This window comes from Vicugna pacos, chromosome 18, assembly GCF_048564905.1.
Source record: "Vicugna pacos chromosome 18, VicPac4, whole genome shotgun sequence".
NCBI classification, from domain to species: domain Eukaryota; kingdom Metazoa; phylum Chordata; class Mammalia; order Artiodactyla; family Camelidae; genus Vicugna; species Vicugna pacos.
Genome location: NC_133004.1, coordinates 23338935 through 23365808, shown reverse-complemented (window position 1 = coordinate 23365808; position 26874 = coordinate 23338935). Strand labels below are relative to the sequence as shown.

Sequence of the window (26874 nt, the reverse complement as noted above, 5' to 3'; positions counted from 1 at the left end):
ACACCGCGCCTGCCTCCCGGGAGCCCACTGACCTGGAACAAGCGTCCTGCGAAACTGGGGCAGCGGCAAGAAGAGGGGAGCTGCCCCTGGTGAGCTGGTCGATTTCTCCCCGTCATCCCCGCGGCGGGGCCTGGGGGCGGCCTCTGCTGCTCCAGGCACGTCCCCGGGTCAGCCTGCTCCCGGGAGGCGGACGCCACGTGGTCGGCGGCGGCGGCGGCGGCGGCGGCGGCGGCGGCGGCGGCGGCGGCGGCGGCGGCGGCGGCGGCGGGTGCAGGGATCTGCCTAGGCGAGCCTATGGATTTGCTTCTAACTCCTCCGCAGCCTGCCCTGGGCTCGTCCTGTGCTACCCAGGTTCTCGGGACTCAGGTGACAGATCATCCTGCTCCTGGAAGGCGGGCGCTGCGCCGTCAGGGGGCTGCGGAAGCACTGGCGGGATTGGGGCTGCCCTGAGCGAGCGCGGGGATTTGCTCCCATTTCCTGCTGTTGCTGCCGCCGCCTCCGCACACTGGCCGCACCGCGCCCGCCTCCCAGGGGCAGGCTGACCTGTCACCTGCGTCCCGCGAACCTGGGGAAGCAGAGGCCGCACCCAGGACAGGACGCAGGGGAGATGGGAGCAAACCCACAGGATCACAGAGGCAGACCCCTCTCCCCACCGCCACCTCGGATGCTGCGGGCCCCGCACCCTGACAGAACCGCGTCTGCCTCCCAGGGGCAGGCTGACCGCCAGACGTGCGCCCCGCGAATACGCGGAAGCAGAGGCCGCCCTAGTCCAGGCCGCGGGTCAATAGGGAAAAAATCCAGGGGCTTGCACGGGGAAGCCCCCATCCCACCGCGGCGTCCCCTGCGGCCCCGTGACCGCAACGCATCTGCCTCCCAAGAGCTGGCCATGGCCTGAAGGCCGGTCGGAGCTGCTCCCTGGCCGTCCAGCGCCCTCCCACCTCCCAGAGCTGCACCCGCTTTCTCAAAGCCGGGTATAACCGGCAGCGAAGACACGGGGTTGAGGGACTACCAATGTGGGGGAGGAGCACCGCGAACCAGGGCGGCGCCCGGTACCCGCCTCAGGCCCCTAAGGAGCTGCGCGGCCCGGGCCTCACCCGCCGGCTCCCCGACCTGCGCGCCCCACCAGCGCCCCCTTACCTGCCCGGCGACGGCAGCAGAGGCGACGGCAAGCGGCGGCGCAGACCCCAGGCCGCGTTCCTCCTCAGGGACCTGGTCCAGGAGCACCCGGCTCAGGCCCAGCTTCTACAGGCTCTGGGCGGGTTCCGGCGTCCACGCCCCTCCTCCCGCCCGCAGCGCGGACGCTCGGGCTGGGGCTCCTGCTGTGTGGGGCCCGGCGGGGCGGGGCCACCGCACGCCCCGCAAGGTCTGCATCCTGCCACTGACTGGTCCTGGCACCCAATCAGCACCACCACCGGCCCGGGCCAGGCAAGATCCTCTAGCCCCGCTCCCCCTGCTCGCCTCCCCTTCAAACCCCGTTGCTGTCCCTCTAGCCCCAGCCAGGCCCAGTCTCTGACAGGACCTCCAAAATGGGGCTCCTCCTCACACCGAGATTCCCGCCCTCACACCGCTCACCCCTCATGCCCCACCGCAGGACTCCCACCACAACATCCCGAAATGGTCCCCCTCACCCCTCAGCCGGGTCTGTTCCACTGGGAGCGGCCCCTCACCGCGTGATCCCCCCTCACTCCAAATGCACCACTACCCCCAGCCGACCCCCTCACCCATCACCCCCTGGGTGGGGCGGGGAAGTCTGGGCTCTGGTCTCCATGGCGACTGCCACGAGCTGGGGATCTGGCCTAGTCTAGTGTCTGGCCACACAGCTAGTGTCCAAGGCTACAGGGTGCGGTGAGTCGGGCTGGAGGCGGTTCTAATTCCTGCACTCTGCTCTGTGCCTCGTCTGAGCCAGCGGGTCAGGGTCGTTCAGGGCTGCCCGCCACTGGCCTGTGGGCCATCCGTTGTTGATATCCCTGATGGTGATCGGGACCCCTAGGGTGGAGGCGCTGGGCTTGTGGACCGGTGGAGGGGAGTGCAGCTAAGCTTGGGGTATGGACAAGCAGGTGGGTAGACCATGTGCATGGCCTGGACTCAGCCCAGGTGGGTACAGGGACCCTGTCCATTAGCGCCAGGGCAGAGGAAGAGGGACTGGAGCTTTGAAAGTGTCCACATTAGGAAGCCAAGTCTGGAGAGCAAAGCAGGCAGCTGTGCTGGCCAGGCCACCTTGGAGCCTGCCACGACACTGGTCCTTTGCATATGGGGAGACTGACCATTGACCAGCCAATGAGACGTTTCGTACCCCCCCCCCAACCTTGGTATAGTTTACAGGCAATTGAAGAGATTTGACAGGTAATTTTAATCACCAGTAATTAGTACTTTCTCTGCGGGAGATCAGGTCCACAGTCATGGTGAACCTGGCAGGGCTCCTGCCTGAACCCCAGCCTAGGGCAGAGGAGGACCTGCCCAGAAACATCCTCTTACCTCTCACCAAAAGGCACTGTAGTAGAGAAGAACAAATCTGACTCCATTAGATCTGTTTCTTTTCCTTTAATCCTGTGCCCTGTTTTCTGGGCTTAGTCTTGCCAGCTCTGCACTTTGTGTAAAACAATGTTGCTTTTAGCCTGAAATGTACCAGAGAGCCTATTCTCAGGGCTCTGACCTTTAAGGATATTGACACTTCTGCACTCCTATAAAGATAACAAGTTGCAGAATAGAAAATAACCTTTGCTTTGTTGGAGGTTTTACAGGGGCACCGGGACCTAACCAACCTGGGCCTCATTTTGAGAAACTAGAGTGTTCAGGATAACACATTTTGCAAAGGGGTAGACAGCGAGTTACTATCTCATATACAATTTTAAATAAATTTTGAATGAATGACATTTTCAAGTTAGATATTTCCCCCCCCCAAAAAACATCAATTTTCTGTCCATAATGTTACAAATGATGGGCATGTTTCTGTGATGAGGTTTTAACCAGTATTCAGAGTGCCCTTTTGTTTTTCAATCTTTTTTTTTAACTAATAACATTTACTATGTATTTTAATTTATGTCAGCATTTTAAACAGAATTGCATTACAAATATGTTTTTAATTGTATTGTTTTTTGTAGTCTTTATGTGCCGTCGCCAATTCTTTTCATATTACATAGAAGTTTTCTCAAATTATGCACCGGGGACTAAGACAGTTGACAGTCAGAATGGTTGGAATTGTGTTCTAAGAAAAACTTTCTCTCGCATGAGCATGTATGTGGTCAGGGCATTTTGCTTGTATGCAGCCTGAAGTGGGTATCGGGTATTATGCGTGTTTAGTACCTGTGTATTTACTTTTTAATTTTTTTATTTTGATTTTTGTCACATAGAATACTGTCTTGGTATAATGTAATCTGTATTTGTGTACCTTTTTTTAACTTTAAAATCTTTGAATGAAATGTTTAATACTCATCGGGAAAAAATCCAAAATCTTTTCACCAAACCCTCAGGGAAAACTGCCACTTCAGGAAGGTGCCCTACGTTACAGCACAGCCCCTGCACACCTGCTCCCGGCCGCCTGCACAGCAGCTTGAGAAGTGTAAATGCCGAGAGCAAACAGTGCCCTTTGGGGTCCGGCCAGCCAGGGCCTGACTCCCAGGGATGCTATTTATTCTGTCTCTAAAATGGGGGTAATCATGCCCAGTATGTGATCGCTGTAGGGATTACATGGGACAGGGGACGCGGGGAAAGTATCTGGCATCACACCCAGCACGTAGCAAGAGCTCAGTATCACCATCACCCGTCGCTGTTGTATTACTATTCGACATTGTTATTACTCTTCCTCCTTATAAACAATGGAATAAATCACGAGAATGCTAGTTTCTCTATGAAGTCGGGTTTCCTAAAATCTCTTTGAGAGGCTGTGCAATTAAATCCAGTGAATGAAAAGCTTCAGCTTCAGAGATACGTCCTCTGCTCTGACACTTTTCCATGTTGATGTTGGAAAAATTTGTTCCACTCTTAACTCCGTATTTTTTTTTCTATCATCAACATACATCTACCCTCCTCTTTTGCCCACTTTTCCTTCTCCCTCCCGTCCCCTGCACATTCATGTTTGTCACAGGGACCTCTAGGAGGCTCACTCAGGGGCTGTGCGTTGGGGTGAACTCAGCGGTGAGAACTGGGGCCCGAGGCAGCCCCAGCGAGGACAGGCCGCACTCAGCAGGAGCAGAGCACGGGAGCCCCACACCGAGTCCAAGGACATGACTCTGCCCCTCAGCAGGGGCCGCGGATCCCCGCGAGATCACCTTTGGATTTGGAGCTCACCGCCTTCGCGGGTTCTCAGGAACCAGCACAATGATTCAGCTCCTACACTCCCCAAGGAAGGGGTTTCGGAAGCTTCCGTGGGTGCAGTCATCACAGTGAGTCTCCGCTGCTTGACCTGCTCAAACAACCCTGCTTACAGATTTTCCTCCTAATCGTTGTTTGGGGGAAGAAAAAGGCACTACGTTAATGTAATTGATTCTCAGATTCCTAGACTTAACTTGATTGCTGGCTATGAACACAAAGGATTAATTCTTTTCTTTTGAAAAGGATGTTTTTCACATATACCAAGTAGAAGATGTTAACACACATGTACCTTCATTGACCTGAATTGTTTGTGAGAAATAAAGAATGCAAGAAAAAAGCCAGTGTACGAATTTTTTTTTTTATTTTAAAAGTAAAAAGGTGTTTCCAGAAGACATCTCATATTGACCTCACAATTTTAGTGGGGGAGATTCCTTCAACCCCATACCACTCAACTTCAATTTTTAGAAACCCCAGTAGGCGGAGCCAGGAACTTATAAACTAGGTCCTACTCACCTGCAGTGCCCGGGTGGTGGGTCCCTCAGCTCAAATAATGTGTTCCTGCTCTTCTTCTGAGATGTGGGAATAACATAGATTCACTTACTCCACAGGTTTGCAGGGGAGGTCAAATCACACAATGCGGAGACTTCTCGAAGGAGTAGGTGAGGATGTATGGGGGATTATGGGGGCTTTGCCTCCTGCGTTGATCTGGTTTTAGTTATGCTACTTACTTGGAAGTTTAAAACATCATTAAGGGAGCTCATATATTGTGCCATTTGTCACAGTGGGACATGGTTTGAGAAACTCTCAGTCGGAGTACGTGCTTTGTATAAATGTTTTTATCGGGTTCAGCGAGAACGTGGGCTTGTGGAGATGTGGGCTGGGGAGGTGTGGGTTGGAGACATGATGTGGGCTTAGGGAGATGACGCAGGCTTTGGGAGATGAAAGGGGCTTGGGGACATAAAGCAGGCTTGGGAGATCATGCGGGCTTGGGAGATGATTTGTGCTTGGGGAGAGGATGTGGGCCTGAGATGAAGCAGGCTTGGGGTGGTGAGGTTGGCTTGGGGACCTGTGAGACTGCAAATATGATGCGGGCTTGGGGACATGATGCGGGCTTGGGGAAATGTGGGCTTGGGGACATGACACAGGCTCGGGGAGATGACACGGGCTCATAGACATTTTTCAGGCTTCTGGACATAATGTGGGCTCACTGACACGACGCCGGCTCGGGGACACAACACAGGTTCAGGGAGATGATGTGGACTTGGAGAGCTGATGTGGGCTTGGGAAGATGTGGGTTTGGAAAGATGTGGGCTTGGAGAGATGATTCAGACTTGGGGAGATGATGTTGGCTTGGGGAGATGTTGGCTCGGGGAGATGATGCGGGCTCAGGGAGATGACCTGGGCTCGTGGAGATGATGTGGGCTCCCTGATATGGCATCGGCTCGGGGACATGACACGGGCTCATGGAGATGATGGGGTCTCCGGGAGATGACACAGGCTTGTAGACATTTTTCAGGCTCGCAGACATAACTTGGGCTCCCTGACATGACGTGGGCTCGAGGACATGACACCAGCTCAGGGACATGACACGGGTTCAAGGAGATGACATGGGCTTGGGGAGATGATGCGGGCTCAGGGAGATGTGGTTTGTATACATGATATGGGCTTGGGGAGATGATTGGACTGTGGGAGATGACTCGGGCTTTGGGTATTGAAGTGGTCTTGCAGATATGCTGCGGGCTCAGGGAGATGATGCAGGTTTTGGGAGATGACGTGGGCTTGGGGACATGATTTGTGCTTGGGGAAATGATGCGGGCTTAGGGTGGTGGGGTCGGCTTGGGGGCATGTGGGCCTGGAAACATGATGCGGGCTCGGGGAGTCGACATGGGCTTCAGGAGATGATGCGGACTTGGGGAGACTATGTGGGCTCGGGGAGATGATGTGAGCTTCAGAAGAACATGTCGGCTTGGGGAGATGATGCGGGCCTCTGTAAATGATGTGGGCCTGCAGATATTATGCCAGCTTGGGGACATGACACAGGCTCGGCTAGATGATGCGAGCTTGGGAAATGATGCGGGCTTGGGGAGATGATGTGGGTTTGGGGAGATGATGCGGGTTTGGGGGGATGATGTGGGCTTGGGGAGATGATGTGGGCTTGCGGAGACTATGTGGGCTTGGGGAAATGTTTGCTTGGGGAGATAATGCAGGCTTGGGGAGATGACACGGGCGTGCGTAAATGGTGCAGGCTCGCAGATACTACGCCGACTTGGGATCATGATGCGGGCTCGGCTAGAAGATGCGGGCTTGGGAAATGATGCGGGCTTGGGGAGATGTGGGCTTGGGGAGATGAAGCAGGCTTAGTGCGGTGAGGTCAGTTTGGGGACATGTGGGCCTGGAAACCCAATGAGGGCTTGGGAAGATAATGAGGGCTTGGGCATATGTCAGTTTGGGGACATGATGCAGGCTTGGGGACATGACACAGGCTAAGGGAGATGACGCGGGCTCGCAGACATTTTTCGGGCTTGTGGACATGATGTGGCCTCACTGAGACGACACGTGCTCTGGGACATGACACCAGCTCGGGAGCACAACACAGTTTCAGGGAGATGATGTGGACTTGGAGAGCTGATGTGGGCTTGGGAAGATGTGGGTTTGGAATGATGTGGGCTTGGAGAGATGATTCAGACTTGGGGAGATGATGTTGGCTTGGGGAGATGTTGGCTCGGGGAGATAATGTGGGCTCAGGGAGATGATCCGGGCTCATTGAGATGACGTGAGCTCCCTGATATGGCATCGGCTGGGGGACATGACGCGGTATCGAGGACATGACACCGGCTTGGGGAGATGACGTGGGTTCAAGGAGACAATGGGGGCTCGGGGAGATGACGCGGGCTTGCAGACATTTTTCAGGCTCGCAGACATGACTTGGGCTCTGTGACATGACATGGGCTCGAGGACATGACACCAGCTCAGGGTCACAACACGGGTTCAGGGAGATGACGTGCGCTTGGGGAGATGATGTGGTCTTGGGGAGCTGATTGGACTGTGGGAGATGACTCAGGTTTGGGGTAATGAAGAGGTCTTGCAGATATGCTACTGGCTCGTGGAGACGATGCAGGCTTTGGGATATGACGTAGTCTTGGGAGATCATGCGTGCTTGGAGAGATGATTTGTTATTGGGGACATGATGCGGGCTTAAAGTAGTGAGGGCGGGTTAGGTACATGTGGGCCTGGAAACATGATGCGGCCTCGGGGATTCGATGCGGGCTTGGGAGGATGATGCGGGATTGGGGAGAGTATTTGGGCTTGGGGAGATGATGTGAGCTTCGGGGGATCATGTTGGCTTGGGGAGATGATGCGGGCCTGTGTAAATGATGCGGGCTTGCAAATATTACACCGGCTTGTGGACATGACACAGGCTCACCTAGATGATGCGAGCTTGGGGAGATGATGTGGGTTTGGGGAGATGATGCGGGTTTGGGGAGATGATGTGGGCTTGGGGAGATGATGTGGGCTTGGGGAGACTATGTGGACTTGGGGAGACTATGTGGGCTTGGGGAGATAATGCGGGCTTGGGGAGATGATGCGGCTCCGGGAGATGACACGGGCGTGCGTAAATGGTGCAGGCTTGCAGATACTACGCCGACTTGGGATCATGATGCGGGCTCGGCTAGAAGATGCGTGCTTGGGAAATGATGCAGGCTTGGGGAATTGATGTGCCTTTTGGGAGATGTGGGCTTGGGAAGATGATGTGGGCTTGGGTACATGATGCGGGCTTGGGGGGATGTGGGCTTGGGGAGATGAAGCGGGCTTAGTGTGGTGAGGTCAGTTTGGGGACATGTGGGCCTGGAAACCCAATGAGGGCTTGGGGAGATAATGAGGGCTTAGGGATATGTCAGTTTGGGGACATGATGCAGGCGTGGGGACATGATACAGGCTAAGGGAGATGACGCGGGCTCGCAGACATTTTTCGGGCTTGTGGACATGATGTGGCCTCACTGAGACGACACGTGCTCTGGGACATGACACCAGCTCGGGAGCACAACACAGTTTCAGGGAGATGACGTGGACTTGGAGAGCTGATGTGGGCTTGGGAAGATGTGGGTTTGGAATGATGTGGGCTTGGAGAGATGATTCAGACTTGGGGAGATGATGTTGGCTTGGGGAGATGTTGGCTCGGGGAGATAATGTGGGCTCAGGGAGATGATCCGGGCTCATTGAGATGACGTGAGCTCCCTGATATGGCATCGGCTGGGGGACATGACGCGGTATCGAGGACATGACACCGGCTTGGGGAGATGACGTGGGTTCAAGGAGACAATGGGGGCTCGGGGAGATGACGCGGGCTTGCAGACATTTTTCAGGCTCGCAGACATGACTTGGGCTCTGTGACATGACATGGGCTCGAGGACATGACACCAGCTCAGGGTCACAACACGGGTTCAGGGAGATGACGTGCGCTTGGGGAGATGATGTGGTCTTGGGGAGCTGATTGGACTGTGGGAGATGACTCAGGTTTGGGGTAATGAAGAGGTCTTGCAGATATGCTACTGGCTCGTGGAGACGATGCAGGCTTTGGGATATGACGTAGTCTTGGGAGATCATGCGTGCTTGGAGAGATGATTTGTTATTGGGGACATGATGCGGGCTTAAAGTAGTGAGGGCGGGTTAGGTACATGTGGGCCTGGAAACATGATGCGGCCTCGGGGATTCGATGCGGGCTTGGGAGGATGATGCGGGATTGGGGAGAGTATTTGGGCTTGGGGAGATGATGTGAGCTTCGGGGGATCATGTTGGCTTGGGGAGATGATGCGGGCCTGTGTAAATGATGCGGGCTTGCAAATATTACACCGGCTTGTGGACATGACACAGGCTCACCTAGATGATGCGAGCTTGGGGAGATGATGTGGGTTTGGGGAGATGATGCGGGTTTGGGGAGATGATGTGGGCTTGGGGAGATGATGTGGGCTTGGGGAGACTATGTGGACTTGGGGAGACTATGTGGGCTTGGGGAGATAATGCGGGCTTGGGGAGATGATGCGGCTCCGGGAGATGACACGGGCGTGCGTAAATGGTGCAGGCTTGCAGATACTACGCCGACTTGGGATCATGATGCGGGCTCGGCTAGAAGATGCGTGCTTGGGAAATGATGCAGGCTTGGGGAATTGATGTGCCTTTTGGGAGATGTGGGCTTGGGAAGATGATGTGGGCTTGGGTACATGATGCGGGCTTGGGGGGATGTGGGCTTGGGGAGATGAAGCGGGCTTAGTGTGGTGAGGTCAGTTTGGGGACATGTGGGCCTGGAAACCCAATGAGGGCTTGGGGAGATAATGAGGGCTTAGGGATATGTCAGTTTGGGGACATGATGCAGGCGTGGGGACATGATACAGGCTAAGGGAGATGACGCGGGCTCGCAGACATTTTTCGGGCTTGTGGACATGATGTGGCCTCACTGAGACGACACGTGCTCTGGGACATGACACCAGCTCGGGAGCACAACACAGTTTCAGGGAGATGACGTGGACTTGGAGAGCTGATGTGGGCTTGGGAAGATGTGGGTTTGGAATGATGTGGGCTTGGAGAGATGATTCAGACTTGGGGAGATGATGTTGGCTTGGGGAGATGTTGGCTCAGGGAGATGACGCGGTCTCAGGGAGATGTCTCAGGCTCGTGGTGATATTTGGGTTCCCTGATATGGCATCGGCCCAGGGATTGACGAGGGCTCGGGGACATGAAACCGGCTCGGGGATATGACATGTGCTCATGGAGATGATGGGGGCTCCAGGAGATGATGCCGGCTCGGGGAGATGATGCGGGCTTGGGGAGATGATGTGGGCTTGGGGAGATAATGTGCCTTTTTGGAGATTTTTGCATGGGGAAATGATGCGGGCTTGGGGTGATGATTGGACTTAGGGAGATCATGCAGGCTTGGGGAGATGATGTGGGCTTAGGGAGATGATGCGGGCTTAGTTAGATGACGCGGGCTTGGGAAGATGATATGGGCTTGGGGAGATGATTGGACTGTGGGAGATGACTCGGGTTTGGGGTAATGAAGAGGTCTTGCAGATATGCTGTGTGCTCAGGGAGATCATGCAGGGTTTGGGATATGACGTAGTCTATGGAGCTCATGCGGGCTTGGGGAGATGATTTGTTATTGGGGACATGATGCGGGCTTAAAGTAGTGAGGTCTGGTTTGGTACATGTGGGCCTGGAAACATGATGTGGCCTCGGGGAGTGGATGCAGGCTTGAGAGAATGATACGGGCTTGGGGAGACTATTTGGGCTTGGGGAGATGATATGAGCTTCGGGAGATCATGTTGGCTTGGGGAGATGATGCAGGCCTGTGTAAATGATGCGGGCTTGCAGATATTACGCCAGCTTGGGGACATGACACAGGCTCGGCTTGATGTTGCGGGCTTGGGAAATGATGCGGAATTGGGGAGATAAGGCGCCTTTTGGGAGATTTGGGCTTGAGGAGATGATTGGACTTGGGGAGAAGATGCGGGCTTGGGATATGATTGGGCTTAGGGAGATGATGCGGGCTTGGGGAGATGATGTGGGCTTGGCGAGATGATGCAGGCTTGGCGAGATGATGCTGCCTTGGGGAGATAATGTGGGCTTGGTGAGATGATGCGGGCTTGGCGAGATGATGCTGGCTTAGGGAGATTATACAGTCTCAGGGAGATGATGTGGCTTGGGGAGATGATGTGGGCTTGGGGAGATGATGTGGGCTTGGGGATATGATTGGGCTTGTGGAGATGATGCGGGCTTGGGGATATGTGGGGTTGGAGACATGATGTGGGATGTGAAATAGCAAGAAAATACAGTGAACTGCTTTATTAAAAATAAAATACTGATCAATAAAGTATCACTATGTATAGATTATGGCATGTCTGTCACTGTATTCAAAACCTCCTTGTACTGAAATCGGATACCACATGAAGCAGAGCGTTAGCTTTTGTTTCACGTAGGAGAATGACTCCCAAACTGCGGTTTCTGAACTGGATACTTTTTTCTCCTTACCATCAGTGGAAATGATCAAGTAACCTCTCCATTCCTCTATCAAAGGAATCAGATCACTGCCAGAAACTAGAATGCCTGCCGTTATTAGCAACAGTTTTGAGATAATGGAAAGTTCATCAATTCCTATGGAAAATATGAACAGCCTCTCCTTGGATGAGGACATTGTGAACGTCACTATATCACTGTTGCAGGCAAATGGATTTGAATTCACAATATTGCTTTATCCAATGGACCAGAAATGAAACTCCCAGAAAATATAATTACATATATAGGCTTTTAAAACCCTCTATACTTTCTGTACCTATAGTATTGGTTTTAAAACTATGTAAGTATACAAATTCATACACACACGTTTGATAATGACTTAAGAAAGTACCTCAGCATTCATTTTCTTATTAGCCTTTTCTGCCTCCTTTTGTTGGGAAAGATGATGGGCCAGGATTTCATCTTCTTTTACTCTGGCATTCTGCTCTTGAGAAAGTTGTCTCTGAGCGTCTTTTCGCTCTTCTAAAACTGGGAGACATATTTCATTAGATTTGGGGTTTTATATGATGAAAAAAAGTAAAAAAAAAAAAAGCTTTGAAGGGGAATCTTTTTTTAAAAAATCAAAAAACTGTTTAAAAACAGAAGACACAGCCTTTTTAAGCACAAGGATCTTTATCGCACATAAATAACTCAAATTGTAATTTAAATGACAGCTAAAGTTATCACAGAGCAAAAACACAGGGGGACGTATTTTCGGGAACGAAAACTTCGTTATAAAGCATTTAACCAGTTCCATCACAGTCTCAAGGCAATTTAGCCTGTACTTTAAGCTAAAAAAGCCAAAATTAACACATGGATTTGAATTAAGAGTATTACTTTGTTGAATGGACCAAAACCATCAATCATTATGTTAATAATTAAGCTCAATTTACCTTCCGTTCCTTAAATTATGATGGGGATTGTCCTGCTCTGGAAGCAGCTTCTAAACTGAGTGACAGGTCCCTTAATGCAGCAGCAAGCAATAAACCCCCTCTTCACAGCCTCCAGCTTATCAGATGCAGACTTTTTCTTTTAATTAGGGAAATTTTTTTTTCTTTTGGGTGGTGTCGGAGGTAATTAGGTTTGTTTATTTTTAGAGCGGGTACTGGGGATTGAACCCAGGACCTCACGCATGCTAAGCATGCACTCTACCACTTAAGCTATACCCTCCCTCTAATTAGGGAGATTTTAACAGCTTAAGAAAGAAGTGAACCCAATAGGTCTACTATTCCACCCCAGCCTTGCGGTTTTCTCTCCTTCTCCATAGTAGGGAGGTTCCTTTTTCAGGGCCTACAGCTTCAACCCTGCCTCCTGGAACACATGCTGTGTGTAATGTGTAAAGTTCCTAGTCTTTGTGAGCATGAAGTTAAGAGTCCCATAAAATAAAGGATTCCGTTGAATTGGTTGCAGATGGTTTGGTGTCTTTTTTCCTAATCCTCCACTTACATGATCTTCATTTGGAAGTCAGGTCTTCTGTTATTAGGACGCATAGATCCTTTCTCCAGGGGTTCCTGTGTTAACACTTTATCCACATAGTCCAGTCTCATGCACACTCGAGTTGGCTTTTCTCTCTTTCTTTCATCTTCTCCAAATCTTCCCTTTACAGGTTTTTCTACACTATTTTCTTTACCTTTTTTTTGAAGTATTTTTCATCAGTTCCACTCCTGTTTAATCTTTCTCAGAAGCACAAGTTCACACACACACACACACACACACACACACACACGAGTTCCCCACACCTGTGTTTTTGTGCCATTTTACTGGGCTGTCTCTGTGTTTGACTTAACATTTTCATTATTCCACAATACCACCACATTCCAGGAGAGACAGCCATTTTCCTGTGAACTTCTCATTTTGATCCACACGTCTCAGTAAAATGGAGAAGAGTCGCAGACAACATGAGTGCTTTGTTTAAGATGCTGGCCATACATAAATATATTGTACCTGTTCCCAAAGACGAGCCTGTGCATCTGAGCTATGACTGGTCATTTGGCGCCACCTGCTGGACACAGAGAGTCACAGGCTGGGAAATCAGATCTGACTTCATGATTATCAGGAGCCCAGAGGTGACCTAGAACTCTGCTGAGCAAATTACTTCCTGCTGGAACAAAGCTTTATATCCCTTTAGAACAAACCTCTCCAACTCCTGATAAATATCTCTTGGCTAGATTATGATGCCCAGTTGCTTGGTCAAACACCAGTTTAGATGTTTCTGTGAATGTATATTTCAGGTGTGATTAGCATTTAAATCAGTAACTTTGAATAAAGCTGATTACCCTCCATAATGTAGACGGGCCTCATCCAATCAGCTGAAGGCCTTCAGAGCAAAGACTGAGGTTCTCCAAAGTGGAGGGAATTCATTTCATGGCTGAAGCATGGAAACCCAATCTGAGTCTCCAGACTATCGTCCCTTGGGATTCACACTCAAGACTGCAACATTAACTCTTACCTGAATTTCCAGGCTGCAGGCCCACCCTACGGATTTCAGCCATGATAGAAAGCTAGAAAGACAGACAGACAGAGATACAGGTACTCTATTATTTTCATTTCTCCCTTGGAGAACCCTAAGTAATCATCTTACTGTATCCCAGCGACAGGGGTATAGTTATGTTAATAGTTACAGCAAAGTACATTGCGGTCATCATCTCATGATATATATAAATTAAATCATTATGCTGTACACCTTAAACTTACAATACAGTGCTGCATGTCAATTACACCTCAATAAAATTGGAAGAAATAAATTGCAACTTGGGAGACACGGATTTGGGTAAAACTGAGTATTTCAAGGACGGAAGTCAGGGGCTTATAAAGACAAAAAGCCAGGAGGTTGTCAAAAGTTGCCTGATGAGGACTGTGACTGACACTGGCGTGAGCCAGGCAGGAGACACGTGTCCTTAAGGAAACACAGGTTATTTTAGGGAAGGGGCTTAGTAAGTATCTCAAGTTTCTGGCAGGTGTTCCGGATGACTTCATTAGGGCAACAAATGCTCACAGGGCCAGATTCTATGTGGGCTGAGATGTGCGTAAGTCACACCTCCTTAGTGAGCCCTCTCAAGCAATGCAGACTCCATTTTTATTTTCCTTTCACAAAGGCAGTCTTCTGCTGCCGGGAGCAGTGACCCCACCTCAGCCTGGAGGACATTCAGGTGAGCTTCAGCTCACTGGCTAGTGCTGTAGGAAGAGCGGAGTTGGCCATCGATCTCTTCCCTGCAGGCGAGGCAGCGCCCACGCCAGCTGTGCTCAGGCTTGAGCTGGGGTGGGGGCGGGGAGCATTCCTCCACCCTTCTAGGCTCATCTGGCTGGTCTAAGAATTAACCTGACATGAGGCAGACTAACAGGAGGAAAAAACAAACATTGAGTAACACGTATAATTCCTGTCTATACCCATGGGAGACAGCCAGGGTAAACGGAGTGAACTCGCCAAGAAGGCTGAAGCCCTCACCTTCAACATCACCTTCAGCTAAAGACTAAAGAGGATGCTGTAGGCAGTGGTCAGTTAGAAGTCGGTTACATGGAATGCCTGGAGAAATGAGTTCAGTTAGACAAGGGCCGGAAAGGTGTCACTTTGATTTAGACGTGGGGGTCATCAGTGACTAGCTGCATGGGGATGGAGGAAGGGGAAGACACACCAGAGTGGGTGGGGACAGACTGCAGGTGGGGAAGCAGGCAGATCCTTCAGGAAGTTTGTCGTCAGAAGTAAGACTGGCTCACATGAGAGGGAAGAAACAGGGAGATGTTTACAGAGGGGAATAGGAAGTCATCACTGAGAAGGAAGAAGATGCAAATTAACTAAATAAAAGTAGCAGGACCGCCGGGCAGTGCGTGACTTTCTTCAGCAGTACTTAGATGCCTAGGGGGACGTAAGGGGGAAGCATGAGAATCAGTCTGTTGTGTAGTTGGGAGTTTTGCCTAGTAAGCACACTGAAAGGACGGAAAAGGGACTAAAGGATGTAAGTAGGAGTTATTAAAATTTTAGCCCCTGGAAATTGTTGAGAAGGAGAGTATTTCCTTCACTGGCTTATGTTCAGGGATTGGGAACCTGCAAATTCAATTGACTAAAGCAGATTACAGTGAGAAGAAAATTACACATGAATACATGCAAGAGTTCACAAAGAAGTGTGATTTGAGGGGTGGCTAGAATTGGGGGCTTATATACAATTCAATAAGTGACAGGAAAAGGAGAAAGGCATTTTCTGAAAAATGACTTCTTGGTGAGAGGGGAGAGAAAAGGCACTTATGGTGGAACAAGTGACATTTAGGAAATATAGATAACGCCTTAGGAGAATGTATGGGGGAGATGGCAGGTTTGTGACAACGTCCGTTTGCATCTGGTGCTTGGAACATGTCTCTAATTTTAAGACTGTTTCCAAAAAGTAAGTAAATAAGAGAAAATGAAAAGCCTGGGGCAGATTTCATTTCTCCATGGGTAAATATCTGTGAATCAGTGTTTAAGGTAACATACAGACAGTCTGATGGCACTGTGACGATTGTTGTGATCCATCAGAACATTGAAACAGCCGCAGCAGATCCAAACGCTGTCTGTCTAAATCTTTAGGTCTATAGACAGTGATTAACACTGGAAAATTCAAAAAAGCTATCAATCAACACTGCTCAATATCAACGGCAAGTTTGCTGGGTGGTTGGCTTTTGTTTAAACAGCTGGCATCCGGGCTCGGTGTGACTATGTAATACTCCAAAGTGCTGGGTTTTATTCCCAAAGTTTGCTTAGAAGTTAATGAGATGCAGAGAAATGTGGTTTAAAATACTGTATAAATTTTAATCATGCACATATAATACAGAAGTATTTTCCTTTAATAAACACTGTCAATATCTTACTTAACGGGAAATAACTAAAATGTTAGGCAAACAGCCCAGCAGGTAAATGTTTACTATTTATCTTGTAGATCATATACTCTTTCTTCAAAATCTCCACATATTCTTGACATGCTTTCGAAACCAGACCTTGATTTAGACTTCACTCGTCCATCGAGCCTATGAGAATCTGTAGGGCTGACTGAAGTTCAGTAGTAGCTGGAAAGAAAATGAAAGAATTAGATTCTTTACTTAAATTACTTCAAAGGTAACTGAATGTCAGTTTATTTTTTAGGAAAAGCTGAGACTTTTCTAAGTTTTAAGAAGAATGAAAAATACCTATATACGATTACAACACAAAATACAAGATTACTACTCTAGACTTTTTGCCCATGGTTGCATGTTGAATTAACTGCTCTTGTGGCTAAGGATCAGAGCGCCTGGTTTTCTCATTCTTCATTCATTTACTCAGCAACCATGTGCTAAGGCACTGTGACAAGCACTGGATTCACAAGATGAAGATGACAGAGTCCACCCTGAAAGATCTTGTACCATAAACTGGAAAAATAGATGAACAGGCAATTTCGGTACAGAGACATAAATGCCATGTCAGGTATAAAAGAGGGCACAGTTGGAACACTCAGAAGGGACGTCCAGCTTTGTGTCAATACTGTCTGCTCTTTGGTGGCCGTGATATGTAAGCAGATACCTGAAGGAGGAGGAGAAAGTGTGGGAGGGAGAGGCAAGAAGCAAACACAAAGAGCAGAGGCAGGAAGGGCACCCGCGGAGCTGGACGCAGTCTGACCAGTCGCTGGAGCAAAGGGGCAGAGCAGGGGAGTAAAGAGATACGGCTGAAGACTTTGGCAAGGGCCAAATCGATGTGGGTGTTTTTCTTCCAAGCTAAGGAATTTGGAATTTTTCCTGAGGGCAAAAGGTTAACCAGTGACAAAGTGAATGACAGGAAATTTAATTGTCATCCACCAGGTGACAGCTACATGAACTGTGATTGCTCGAGTCTGGGTTTTTGGCCTCAGTCACTACCAGAAACTCAAGAAGCTGATGAGCTCCATGCTTTCTGAGAACAGGTCTGTGCGCAGGTGACAGGCCCACGGGGACAGCAGGAGAGGAAGGGCACAGCCAGAAATAGAGAACACAGACTTCTCGAGATTTTCTTTTAAAGCTATGGATCATGAGGAATAAGTATATTTATCATTATGAATGAAATTAAGCTTTCACATTTTTCACTAGATATGTGTAAGAAAAACATTTAACATAGTATCTGTTATTCAAACAATAGAAAGATGTGCCGTTTATTGTTTACAGTGTAGTTCGGAAATCAACGTCTAACTTTAATTCCGAAATGTTGGCAACATATCTTCTTTTAATTCTGTAGCTATATTAATCATCGACTTCTTCTGCATCTGAAATAAACATTAAAAATAATATTTGACTTAAGTTAAACAAGAAACACTATCATAGGAATGACAGCTAGCTTATGAAATGTGGCCTTTAAATAATACTTTTAGAGACTTGACCTAACTTGGGGATTGCTTAAATAGAAAAATAATCACATGAATAAAATAAAATAAATTCCTACTTACTTTGATTTTAGATAGTAGAGAACATACATATGTAAGGCTATTTAGATTCACCTGATGAAAAGCACAGTAAATACTGCCCTGTCAGATACACATTATTTCAGAGGGCGATGCCTGATCTTAGGAGCACAAAGAGTTTCAACAATTCATGTTACACACTGAATGCATTACGTTGCAGTTCTTGGAAAAATTACCCTTTATAAAAGTTTAGCTTTTTTAACGTTAATGGATTTTTCCTTAAAATGAGCTTTCCATTCCTGCACTTTGAGAAAATAAGATTTTAAGGTCTGTTCTATGCTAATGTTTTTAGCACAGAATCGTAGATACATAAAATGAAGAAAGGGGTTCTGTTATAATGTCAAGCGAAAATTCTACTGGCAAACAAGTTAAATGTATTTTGCTCTCTGTAGATGACTAAAATATTTATGTCAGAAAATCTGCTTGAAAAGAAAAGGAGAGACTAGCGCCAGTTTTCAAAGTTGGTTTCTGAGTCACAACTTCCTAGAGTTAGAAACAAGGAAAACAACACCTAATTCTTTAACTGTAACTTTCTTTCCGTTCTAGAAACTAGGGCCAACTTTTTGAAACTTGACTTAATTTGTTACGTATTTAATTAGGAAATGTGTGGGGACACTTCAGACTTCAAGTGTCCTCATCTAGAGTGTTCTTTTAAAAATCTTTCTTATAAAAGTCACCCGCTCACTAAACAGGGTCTAAAATAGTACATGAACACAACAAACACTGTGGTGATAACAGCGACACGAGAGCCGAGGCCTTTGTAAATGTTAGGTGCAAAGACAAGATTTTTGGCTACCGTTTGCCAATATTTTCAGAGCCCGTTTTCCATAACATTGTCTGACAAGAGCATTCTAGAGAGGCCTTATGCCATCAACAACGTGACAACAGTGCCAGGCGGGTCCCGTGAAGTGAAAAACGCCTAGCAGATGAAGGGAGAAGCCTTTACTGAAATAAATTCATATAACCATTAATAAACACTATGCAAAATGTAGACCACACTTTTACATGAGTTGAATGTAAGATTACTATCTTTTCCTCTGCAAAGCTATTTTCCTAAATAGGTACTTCTTCTGGGACCTATATGTTTATTTCTAGGTGAGGACCCCCATGTCCAGATGGTGGAAGTGGTCTGAAGTCCAACATTAATAAGGAGAAGGCACCTGCGGTTTTACTTGAACTTTTCCATTTAACAAAAACACAGAAAGGTGAGAAAATCATACACAGGAAGACAATGTACCAGCAAGATTTAATTCTAATGATTTTTAATTAGGAGGATTCTCTCGTAACTGGCAGTTTGCAGACTATATCCCATCGAAATGGAAGATCCCACTGGGGACACTGCAGGATTGAGGTCAAAACTGAGGTCACAGGCTGGAAGATAATGCTGCCCTCTCTTTCCGAGATCAATTTGATAAAAACACACTTGCCAACGCGTATACACACACGTTCATTTCCGAAGTGAATATATTTTCAGATTATTGATACTTTGAAGTTCAAACTTGGTATCATTCTTACTTTAAATGTTATAAAAATAAGTACAATTCCAGAAATGTAATAAAACCAAGTCATTTAACCACTCTGATTCATTATCCTGTTGTAAATAGGTTAACGTATGAAGGAAATGACACTTGTTAGTTTGTAACTATTAAATACATGTATTTTGCTGCAGAGAAAAGCAATTGAGAAAGAATTTGTTGATCAAGGAGCTCAAAAGTTGAAAGAAAAAGAACTGGAAGAAGTTGAGTGATTGTCTTTCAAAAGATAACGTGCGTCCTCATTTGTCCATTCAGACAAAATGAAATGAGGGCAGGAGGGAGTCCACAGAGCAGAGAACTGATACCAGAAACAAGGTTACTAAACTCTGCCTCCACCTTATGAGAAGTGAGCTTAACTACTGTGATAGTTTGATTAGAATTAAAATTCAGAGTGGACGTGCCCTGCCTTGGAAGCCTACTTTTAAAAGAAACGTGACCAGATACGGCTGAGATGCAGTGTCATGTAAAAAGTTAAAGTCTTAGGAACATTAATCGTTTTAGCTCTGGTGCACTGGTATAATCCCATTTAGAGAAAGGGCTGCTAAACTGAATGGACATTTGAGAAATTTAAAAATTAGTTAAATAAATCATTAGAAAATGTTTCCAAGTGTCAGTAATACACCAAAAGTCCAAAATCAATCAGTGTAAAATTTAGTCTTCCTATTTAAAATAGATTTGAAGGACATTTATTAACTATTGTGGCCATGCTTCATGTTAGGCACACCAATACTTAAAAACTCTTGAACATACAAAAATCTTTAAAACAGAGAAATTTTGCCTGTTATAATATTGTCTGGAATCAACTTTTAAGTTTTTCAGTTCTCAGAAAAAATTCTATGTGCAAGAAGATCTAACAGTGATGTATCTGCTCAGGCTAATTTTAACTTTTTGTATTTTATAGTAATATAATTAAATAACACAATTGAGTAAAACTGTAAAATTGCTTCTGACATGTAGGACAAAACATCCCAGAAATAAACTAGAATGTGAAATCTGAGGGTAAAAACTAGCAAAACAGATACGGGGTCCATCTGTTACCACTACAACGATGTCAAGGGACAAGGCTATACTTCATGCAGCAGTAAGAGAGGCAATAAACCCAAGAGTCATGAACTGGAAAAAACTTGCTTCGACAACCAGCACGACTGAAATCACAGACTTAGAGCAACACTTCTGTCAAGTTAGAAAAAAATGCGGAGTAAGCTGGAACGTCACAGTAGGAACAGTCCAAAATGTTAAAACCTTGCAAATAAGGGAGAATGTTAAAGTCAATCCCAATGCCATTTTTAACATTTTGCTTTCTAGAAACATAGCTGAAAAGCTGTGCAAGTCTGTTGTTTTGTTAAGCCCCATGCAAAAACCCATCCCTTCCTGTCATTAAAATGACAGTATGTTCACTCCTCTCATCACGTTACTTTCTGTTTTCCCAGCAGAAATAATTACGTCCCTAGCGATTCCAGAAGGCACCTTCTTTCTCTGAGTCTGACTAAGAAATCTGTAAGCAGTAACTGTACAGTAGCTCCTGTGAGGCACCCGGCAGCGCTGAGGAAGCCGTGTCTCTGCACCTGGACAGAGCGCGGCCTGTTAACCTCCCTGCTGAATCTAGCATGATTCGGCCCCACGGCCCCACAGAAGAACTACGTGTACCTTGGAACTACAACGCTGAGTTTCAAATAAATTATTTTCCAGTGTACCTAGATGTACTAAAAAATAGACACCTCTTTCCTCCAAAAACATTAAAGGAAGGAACTGTCCTCAGGAGCTTTCTCTTGCATTGCTTTTGCACTCACACTCACCATCATCCTGTAAAGTGACACAATGGCGATTTTTTGGTGACAACTAATGAAAACATTTCGAGTTTGCTTCGTGCTTAGCCACTGACAGAAGTGTTAGCCAAGCATTTTTTTTTTTAACACCACGCACTCTGGTTTCATGACACTGAAGCACTTTGACTCAATTTACCCACAACACTGTCTACGAAACCTGAGCTTTTTTCTTCTTCGATTTATTATGACATGAAGCCAAGTGAGAAGAAACAGGTTGAGACCTCACTTAACAAGGGCCTGTGCTACCTTTCTCTGCATCAAGAAGATCATGAAAACACCATCAAACCATAAACCAACGCGCACCGCTTTAAATGGCTATTTTAACAACGATACACAATGAAAACTGGTTGTAATTTAAAGACTCCCTACCGTTGCCACCTCGGTATTCCTACAGGTGAGGGCAAGACAGACATAAGTGAACTTCATTTTAAAAATTTAAATATTTGCTATACTTGACTACATATTTAGAAATGTTCTACAACTGCTCAGTAAGACATTGTATAACAATTAAAATAATGCTGTAAGTAAAATAGCAATTAAGGATGCACTCTTACAGAAGAAAATGATAAAAATTTTAAACTTAAAAACAGAACTTAATGTTTTTAGTGTTACAAGTTTATTCAATTCATAAAAAGAATTTCTCTTGGATTCCTTTAAAAAAAACATCTGTATGTGGTTAAGTATCTCGATGCCAATCATTTACTTATGCTTAGGGGCAGAAAAACTGGGATGCAGCAAAACTTGAAAATTACTATGAACCAATGCCAAACCGAAATCAATCAGAAACTAAGCCAAGCACTGGAAAGTGTATCTCTAGTTATTAGGCAATAATACTTAATTTCTAAAATAGAATTTAAAATGGGAGCTTTTGAAGAAATTTACAACTTGTCAGTGTAGTTGCATTGATTGAATAAAGTTAATGACAGGTATCTTGAAAATTACAAGTCCAGGGACTTTAAAAAATTATAACATTCCTGTCTCCTTTCTTTATTAGCACAATTAATTCTGGCTTTTACTTAGTGTGCAGAAGTCAAATAAACAACTCAGAATTTCAGCAAATTAAAAACAAGAATTATATCAGAAATCTGAAACCCAAGGGAAAAAAGACAATATAACTAACCGTGAACAAGTGACCGCTCATGCTAGTTGAAGGGTGTGAAAAATTCCTGAAGTTCCTTCTTCGAGTAACATTCCTTTTGGGCTCTACACTAGTACTGGAACTTTCAGCAGAAGGCGGTCCGTCAACAGGCCTTGCAGGAACAAAGCCGAGGAAAGAACTGTCGTGCTGTTTCTCCAGCTGCAGTTTAGTGTTCATCTCTGCCAGCCTCTCATTAGCCCTGCGGGGATTGCAAAACACACATTTCATTCATTTCATTTTCTTCCTAAGTGATGTGTATTTTTAAAGTTGCTATCATAGTAAACAGATTGTCCCATTAAACTGTGTTTTGACACCAAAAAATATGTCAGCGCAGACCTACTGTAAACAGTTACAGTTTAAAGCTGTCCTAAAGAAGGATGTACGTGCCTGGGGGGGGGGGCCTTAACTAACAAGTACTTCAAAGTGGGGACAGTCAGAGATGGAGATGCCCCAACAGAGGATCCCCACTGCCTTCTGCACTGGCTGCATCTAGACATACTCAGCCTCAGTAAACCAGTTTAGAAATAAAAAATAAACCATCCCTCAAAGCCATTTTCAAGCATTTGCTTTCACCCCCCTTATATACACATTTCACTCACTACCTGGGAGAAACTAAGCATGTAGCACTGAGGAACACTTTAGAGCCACCACCTCTGGGGGGGCACCAGGTGGCACAGTCCACGGTGGGAAAGAATCACGACAGCGCCAGGGGCAATTTCAAGTGTCCCCCAATTTCCCAAAGCTCACTTTGTTACTTTGCTTTTACCAGAGGCCTACATCAACACCTGTTTTCCATAACCAAAAAAATCTCAAGCGGATTTTCACTTTTATGAAAAAAAAGCAAAAAGCCAGAATAGCACTGGGTGCTTGTTTTAGCCCAAGCCATCAGAGGGGCAACAAGCTCCCCGAGCAGCGAGAGGGGCCCCACCGAGCTCCTTCCCCAGAACCACACTCAGTATCCCGGCATCACGCCGCCACGGCTTTGGACTGTGTCTGTGAGCACCTGTGCTTTATGCATATTTATTTTATGCATCCACCAGCAAGATGTGTCCTAAGGTAACTGCCTCTCTGCTTTACACCGACAACTTCCATAGAAACATTCTACTTTCAGATAGCGGGGAGACTGTAGCTTATAACACTGCTATTCAGGCAGGGGAGGTGGGACCTGCCCTTTCTGTCTTCCACACACCCCCTCGGGCAGGCCACCATATTCTTTTTAGCCACTTTGTGAACCACTATACTGCCCTACACCCCATGTTAATTTCCCCCTCTTTCCCAAGCATGCCTTTACGTACAGGAGACAAACTTAGAAGGATACAGTACTTCGTCTCAGGGTGCCCACTAGTGGTGACACCAAATATCACAATCAAGAAAGTAAATTCGCTGAACACCAGAATGGGGCCCCATGGGTTTCAGTTGTACTCTTCTAAAACACAGTTAATTTTAAACTCATTAACATTTCTGTTTCTGGGAACTCCAGCTAGAAATTTTGTCATAATATGGCTGTCTAACTTACAAAGTTTGCAAAACCCCTAGCTTAAAGACTAGATCAGGTTAAATATATGCAAATACAAAAAATAAAGTCATGTAAAAGCAACAAAAGGCAGTGAGATGCAAACTGCCCTGGACTGACATTTTAAAGGAGAGTTCATTTACTAACACCATTTCCCAAAATTACTCTATCTCGTTAGCTTTCACTTGCTACTCACCTCATGAACTTTGCTCAATAAAAATTATGCCTAAGAGGCAAATTAATGACCTAAATTATTTCCTATAATTCTACGTTTTGACTTACGAGTTTAGTTGACTTGCCAATGACATTCTATTTTCTAGCTCTTCCAGGTACAGTTGTCTGTATTTTTCCAATACTTTTTCATTAGAATCGAACGGAAAAGTTTTACTTTTCAGTTCAGTTTCCAGATCTTTAACTTTGTATTCCATTTGACTTACTGAAGCACGTTTATCCTCTCTTAATGAGTTTTCTTGAGATGCTGCTTGTGCCTAGAACAAATTAAAAGGATACAATTTTAAAAATACTTATAACCTGAGTAATTACAGTATATTTGCTCCTTTTACTTTTGAGTCAGTGATTCAGAGAGCAATTTTAAGTGTGAAAAAAAAGCTGAACTTTAAAATACTTATCATCAATGTCAAGTGAATTAAATCTGAATTATGAAATTAAAGTTGAATCACTCTTATATTAGTACTCGTGTAATGTGATAGTTTAAAGAATGATAGGATCAATTTAAAATTTTAAAAATTGAACAATACAACCAAAGAGTAATCCAAGAGTGTGGCACAGCATTTACATCACAATATATTCTTTTCCTCCTAGTAGTCTTGATTTACACCAATCGGTCTTAAAATGATTCTCTAGTGACAATTGTTCTGGAAGATCAATTTAATGATAGCAGTGATGGAAACTGAATTATTTAAAGGGAGTAACAAATGCGGCCTTCCTTCCAGAAATCTACAAAACAAACTGCTATATGGGAAGTAGAGGAAACACATAAAACGTACACATCCAAACTGTAATTCTCAGCAAAGTGAGTTAGAGCACGTTACAGATCAATGCTGCACCTGTAAAAACTGGATGATTTCTTTCAATTTTTCTGCTACATCCTGTCTTGCTCTCGCTTCAGTCTCCCGGTTGTACTGCACGACTTGACTGAGTTCTTTCAATTTTTCTACTACATCCCGTCTTGCTTGCTCTTCAGTCTCCCGTTTTGTACTGTTCTACTGGACTGCGTTCCACTGTGTTCATTTCGAGGCGACGTTGGAGGCTTACTATTCCTTCTTCCAACTTCTTCTTCTCCTCCTCCAGTGTGCCAGATTTCTTTTACAATTCTTTCACAGATAATAACTCCTTTAGAAAAAGTTGAGTTTCTGCACTCACATGGAGAAGTACTGAAGATTTAGATTCCACTTTTGTTGGAAGATCAGCATTCTGCATGAAGAAGATAACACTCTTTGGTAATGAGGTTAGCAGACCGAGAACAGCCTAACTCTAACCCAGCATCAAAAGTTGAAATAAATTCAGTTACAATAAAATGGTATCTGCCTTGTGGAATGGAGAAACTCAAATTACCCAGAAAATCAAGAAAAAGAGTCACAAAAATATACTGTTTACTGTCATCATCTTTGTTATACATTTGTACTTGATTTTACACTATTTTTCTGTAGTTGCTTCATGTCTTTCCTACATAAAATGACTATAAGGCACGTCTTAGTAGAAACTCTCTTGCCCCTTCCTCCCCCAAGTCTTAACTCTCCATGATTTTTAAAGTTTTAGGGAGATCATATTGAGTTACTTAGGGCTGAATTAATAAGTGTCTCCCAAAACAAGACTTTGAAAAAAAATGCAATTAGTACATCTTACAAATATGGGTTCTAATGCCATAAGCCTTTCTCTGAACTACAAATATTTTATGCTAGTTTGAATTGCATTCCAAGGAGCAATGAATGATTCGCAGAGTTAAGGAGAAATCCATCTCTTAGTGTAGTGGTTTAGTAAGGTGATCCATACATTTTTCTAAACAAACAAACAAACAAAAAAGCCTTAATTCTCGTAATCCTCTGTGGCTCTCCGCAAAACAGGAGAACATACTCAACAAAAACAAACAAAAAAACTTGCTGGAATTTCAGTGACACTGACTAGGGAAGAACTACTTTCCTTCAGATAGAAGGATTATTTGGTAAGACAAGGCAGGCAGAGGTGGTGGTTGTAAAACATCTCTACAAATTCCTTGACACTTCCCCTATGAAATTCCCTCCCCTGAAGTATGTACTGACCTCAGTCAACTGGTTTCTAGGGGACAGAATGTGGGGGCACTGCTGTGTGATTTCTAAGGCTAAATAGCTTCTGACTTTCACTCCGTAGGGATGCTCACCCTTAGGACCCAGCCACCACGTTGTGAAGCCCAGGCCACCTACTGAGTCTTTGTACACGCAGCTGTCCCAGCTGATGACCCCAGGGAATGTCCTTAACCAAAGCCAGCTCCAACTTCCAGATGTGGGCATGAACAAGCCTTTAGATTATTCTAGTGCCCGCTTGATGCCAAGTGGAGAAGAAATGAGCTGGCTCCACTGAGCCTTGTCTAAACACAGGTTTGTGAACCAAGCAAATGCTGTTTTGAGTCAACAGGCTTTGAGGCTGGTTATTATATAAATTATTAGCAATAAATAACTGGCACAGATACTGGTATTAAAAGTGGAGCACAGCCATTGAAAAAGAACCCAAAATGTGGGGATGCCTTTGAACCTGGAGGTAGGTGAAACCTGAACAGATGTAGAGAAGAGTAAGAGTGAAAATCCAAAGTGTCCACAAGACTGTTAGTGGAAGCCTGAGGGCCCTTGAAGGGCTGAGAGTGAAGGCTTCTAGGCCAGGGAAGAAAATGACACTGAAACCGGAGGAAACGGGACTCTTGCTACCGAACAGCTGAAAGTAAAACTGACCAGAGAAATAAGCTAAAACAAACAAACAGATTATTAAATATAAAGGAACTAGGACTCACTGGGTTCAAGTATCTGTATCCCATTTAAAGCATCTCCATGTGCCCAACTGTCACATAATGGGTAAGCAGAGA

General features: G+C 45.9%; 1 protein-coding gene and 2 long non-coding RNA genes across 4 annotated transcripts in view; all 3 read right to left on the bottom strand.

The window, feature by feature from the left end:
• Positions 1-1272, bottom strand: part of LOC140687067 (uncharacterized) — a 64748-nt gene extending 63476 nt beyond the window's left edge. For both annotated transcript variants that reach the window (XR_012061122.1, XR_012061121.1), the window contains exon 1: positions 1138-1272. This is a non-coding gene — a long non-coding RNA (uncharacterized lncRNA). The remainder of the gene's footprint in view (positions 1-1137) is intronic.
• Positions 1273-11684: 10412 nt separating this feature from the next.
• LOC140687066 (uncharacterized) lies at positions 11685-15259 on the bottom strand. Its single transcript, XR_012061116.1, has 3 exons — positions 14804-15259; positions 13808-13859; positions 11685-11847 (listed from the first exon to the last, which is right to left on the bottom strand). It is a non-coding gene; the product is annotated as an uncharacterized lncRNA (long non-coding RNA).
• Positions 15260-16112: 853 nt separating this feature from the next.
• LOC107035108 (coiled-coil domain-containing protein 144A-like) overlaps positions 16113-26874 on the bottom strand; it is a 55369-nt gene continuing 44607 nt past the window's right edge. The window contains exons 28-31 of the mRNA XM_072942143.1: positions 24869-25235; positions 24084-24289; positions 22271-22487; positions 16113-16392 (exon numbers count right to left, since the gene is read on the bottom strand). Coding sequence (XP_072798244.1) covers positions 25128-25235 — 108 coding nt within the window. The 3' untranslated portion in view covers positions 16113-16392; positions 22271-22487; positions 24084-24289; positions 24869-25127. The remainder of the gene's footprint in view (positions 16393-22270; positions 22488-24083; positions 24290-24868; positions 25236-26874) is intronic.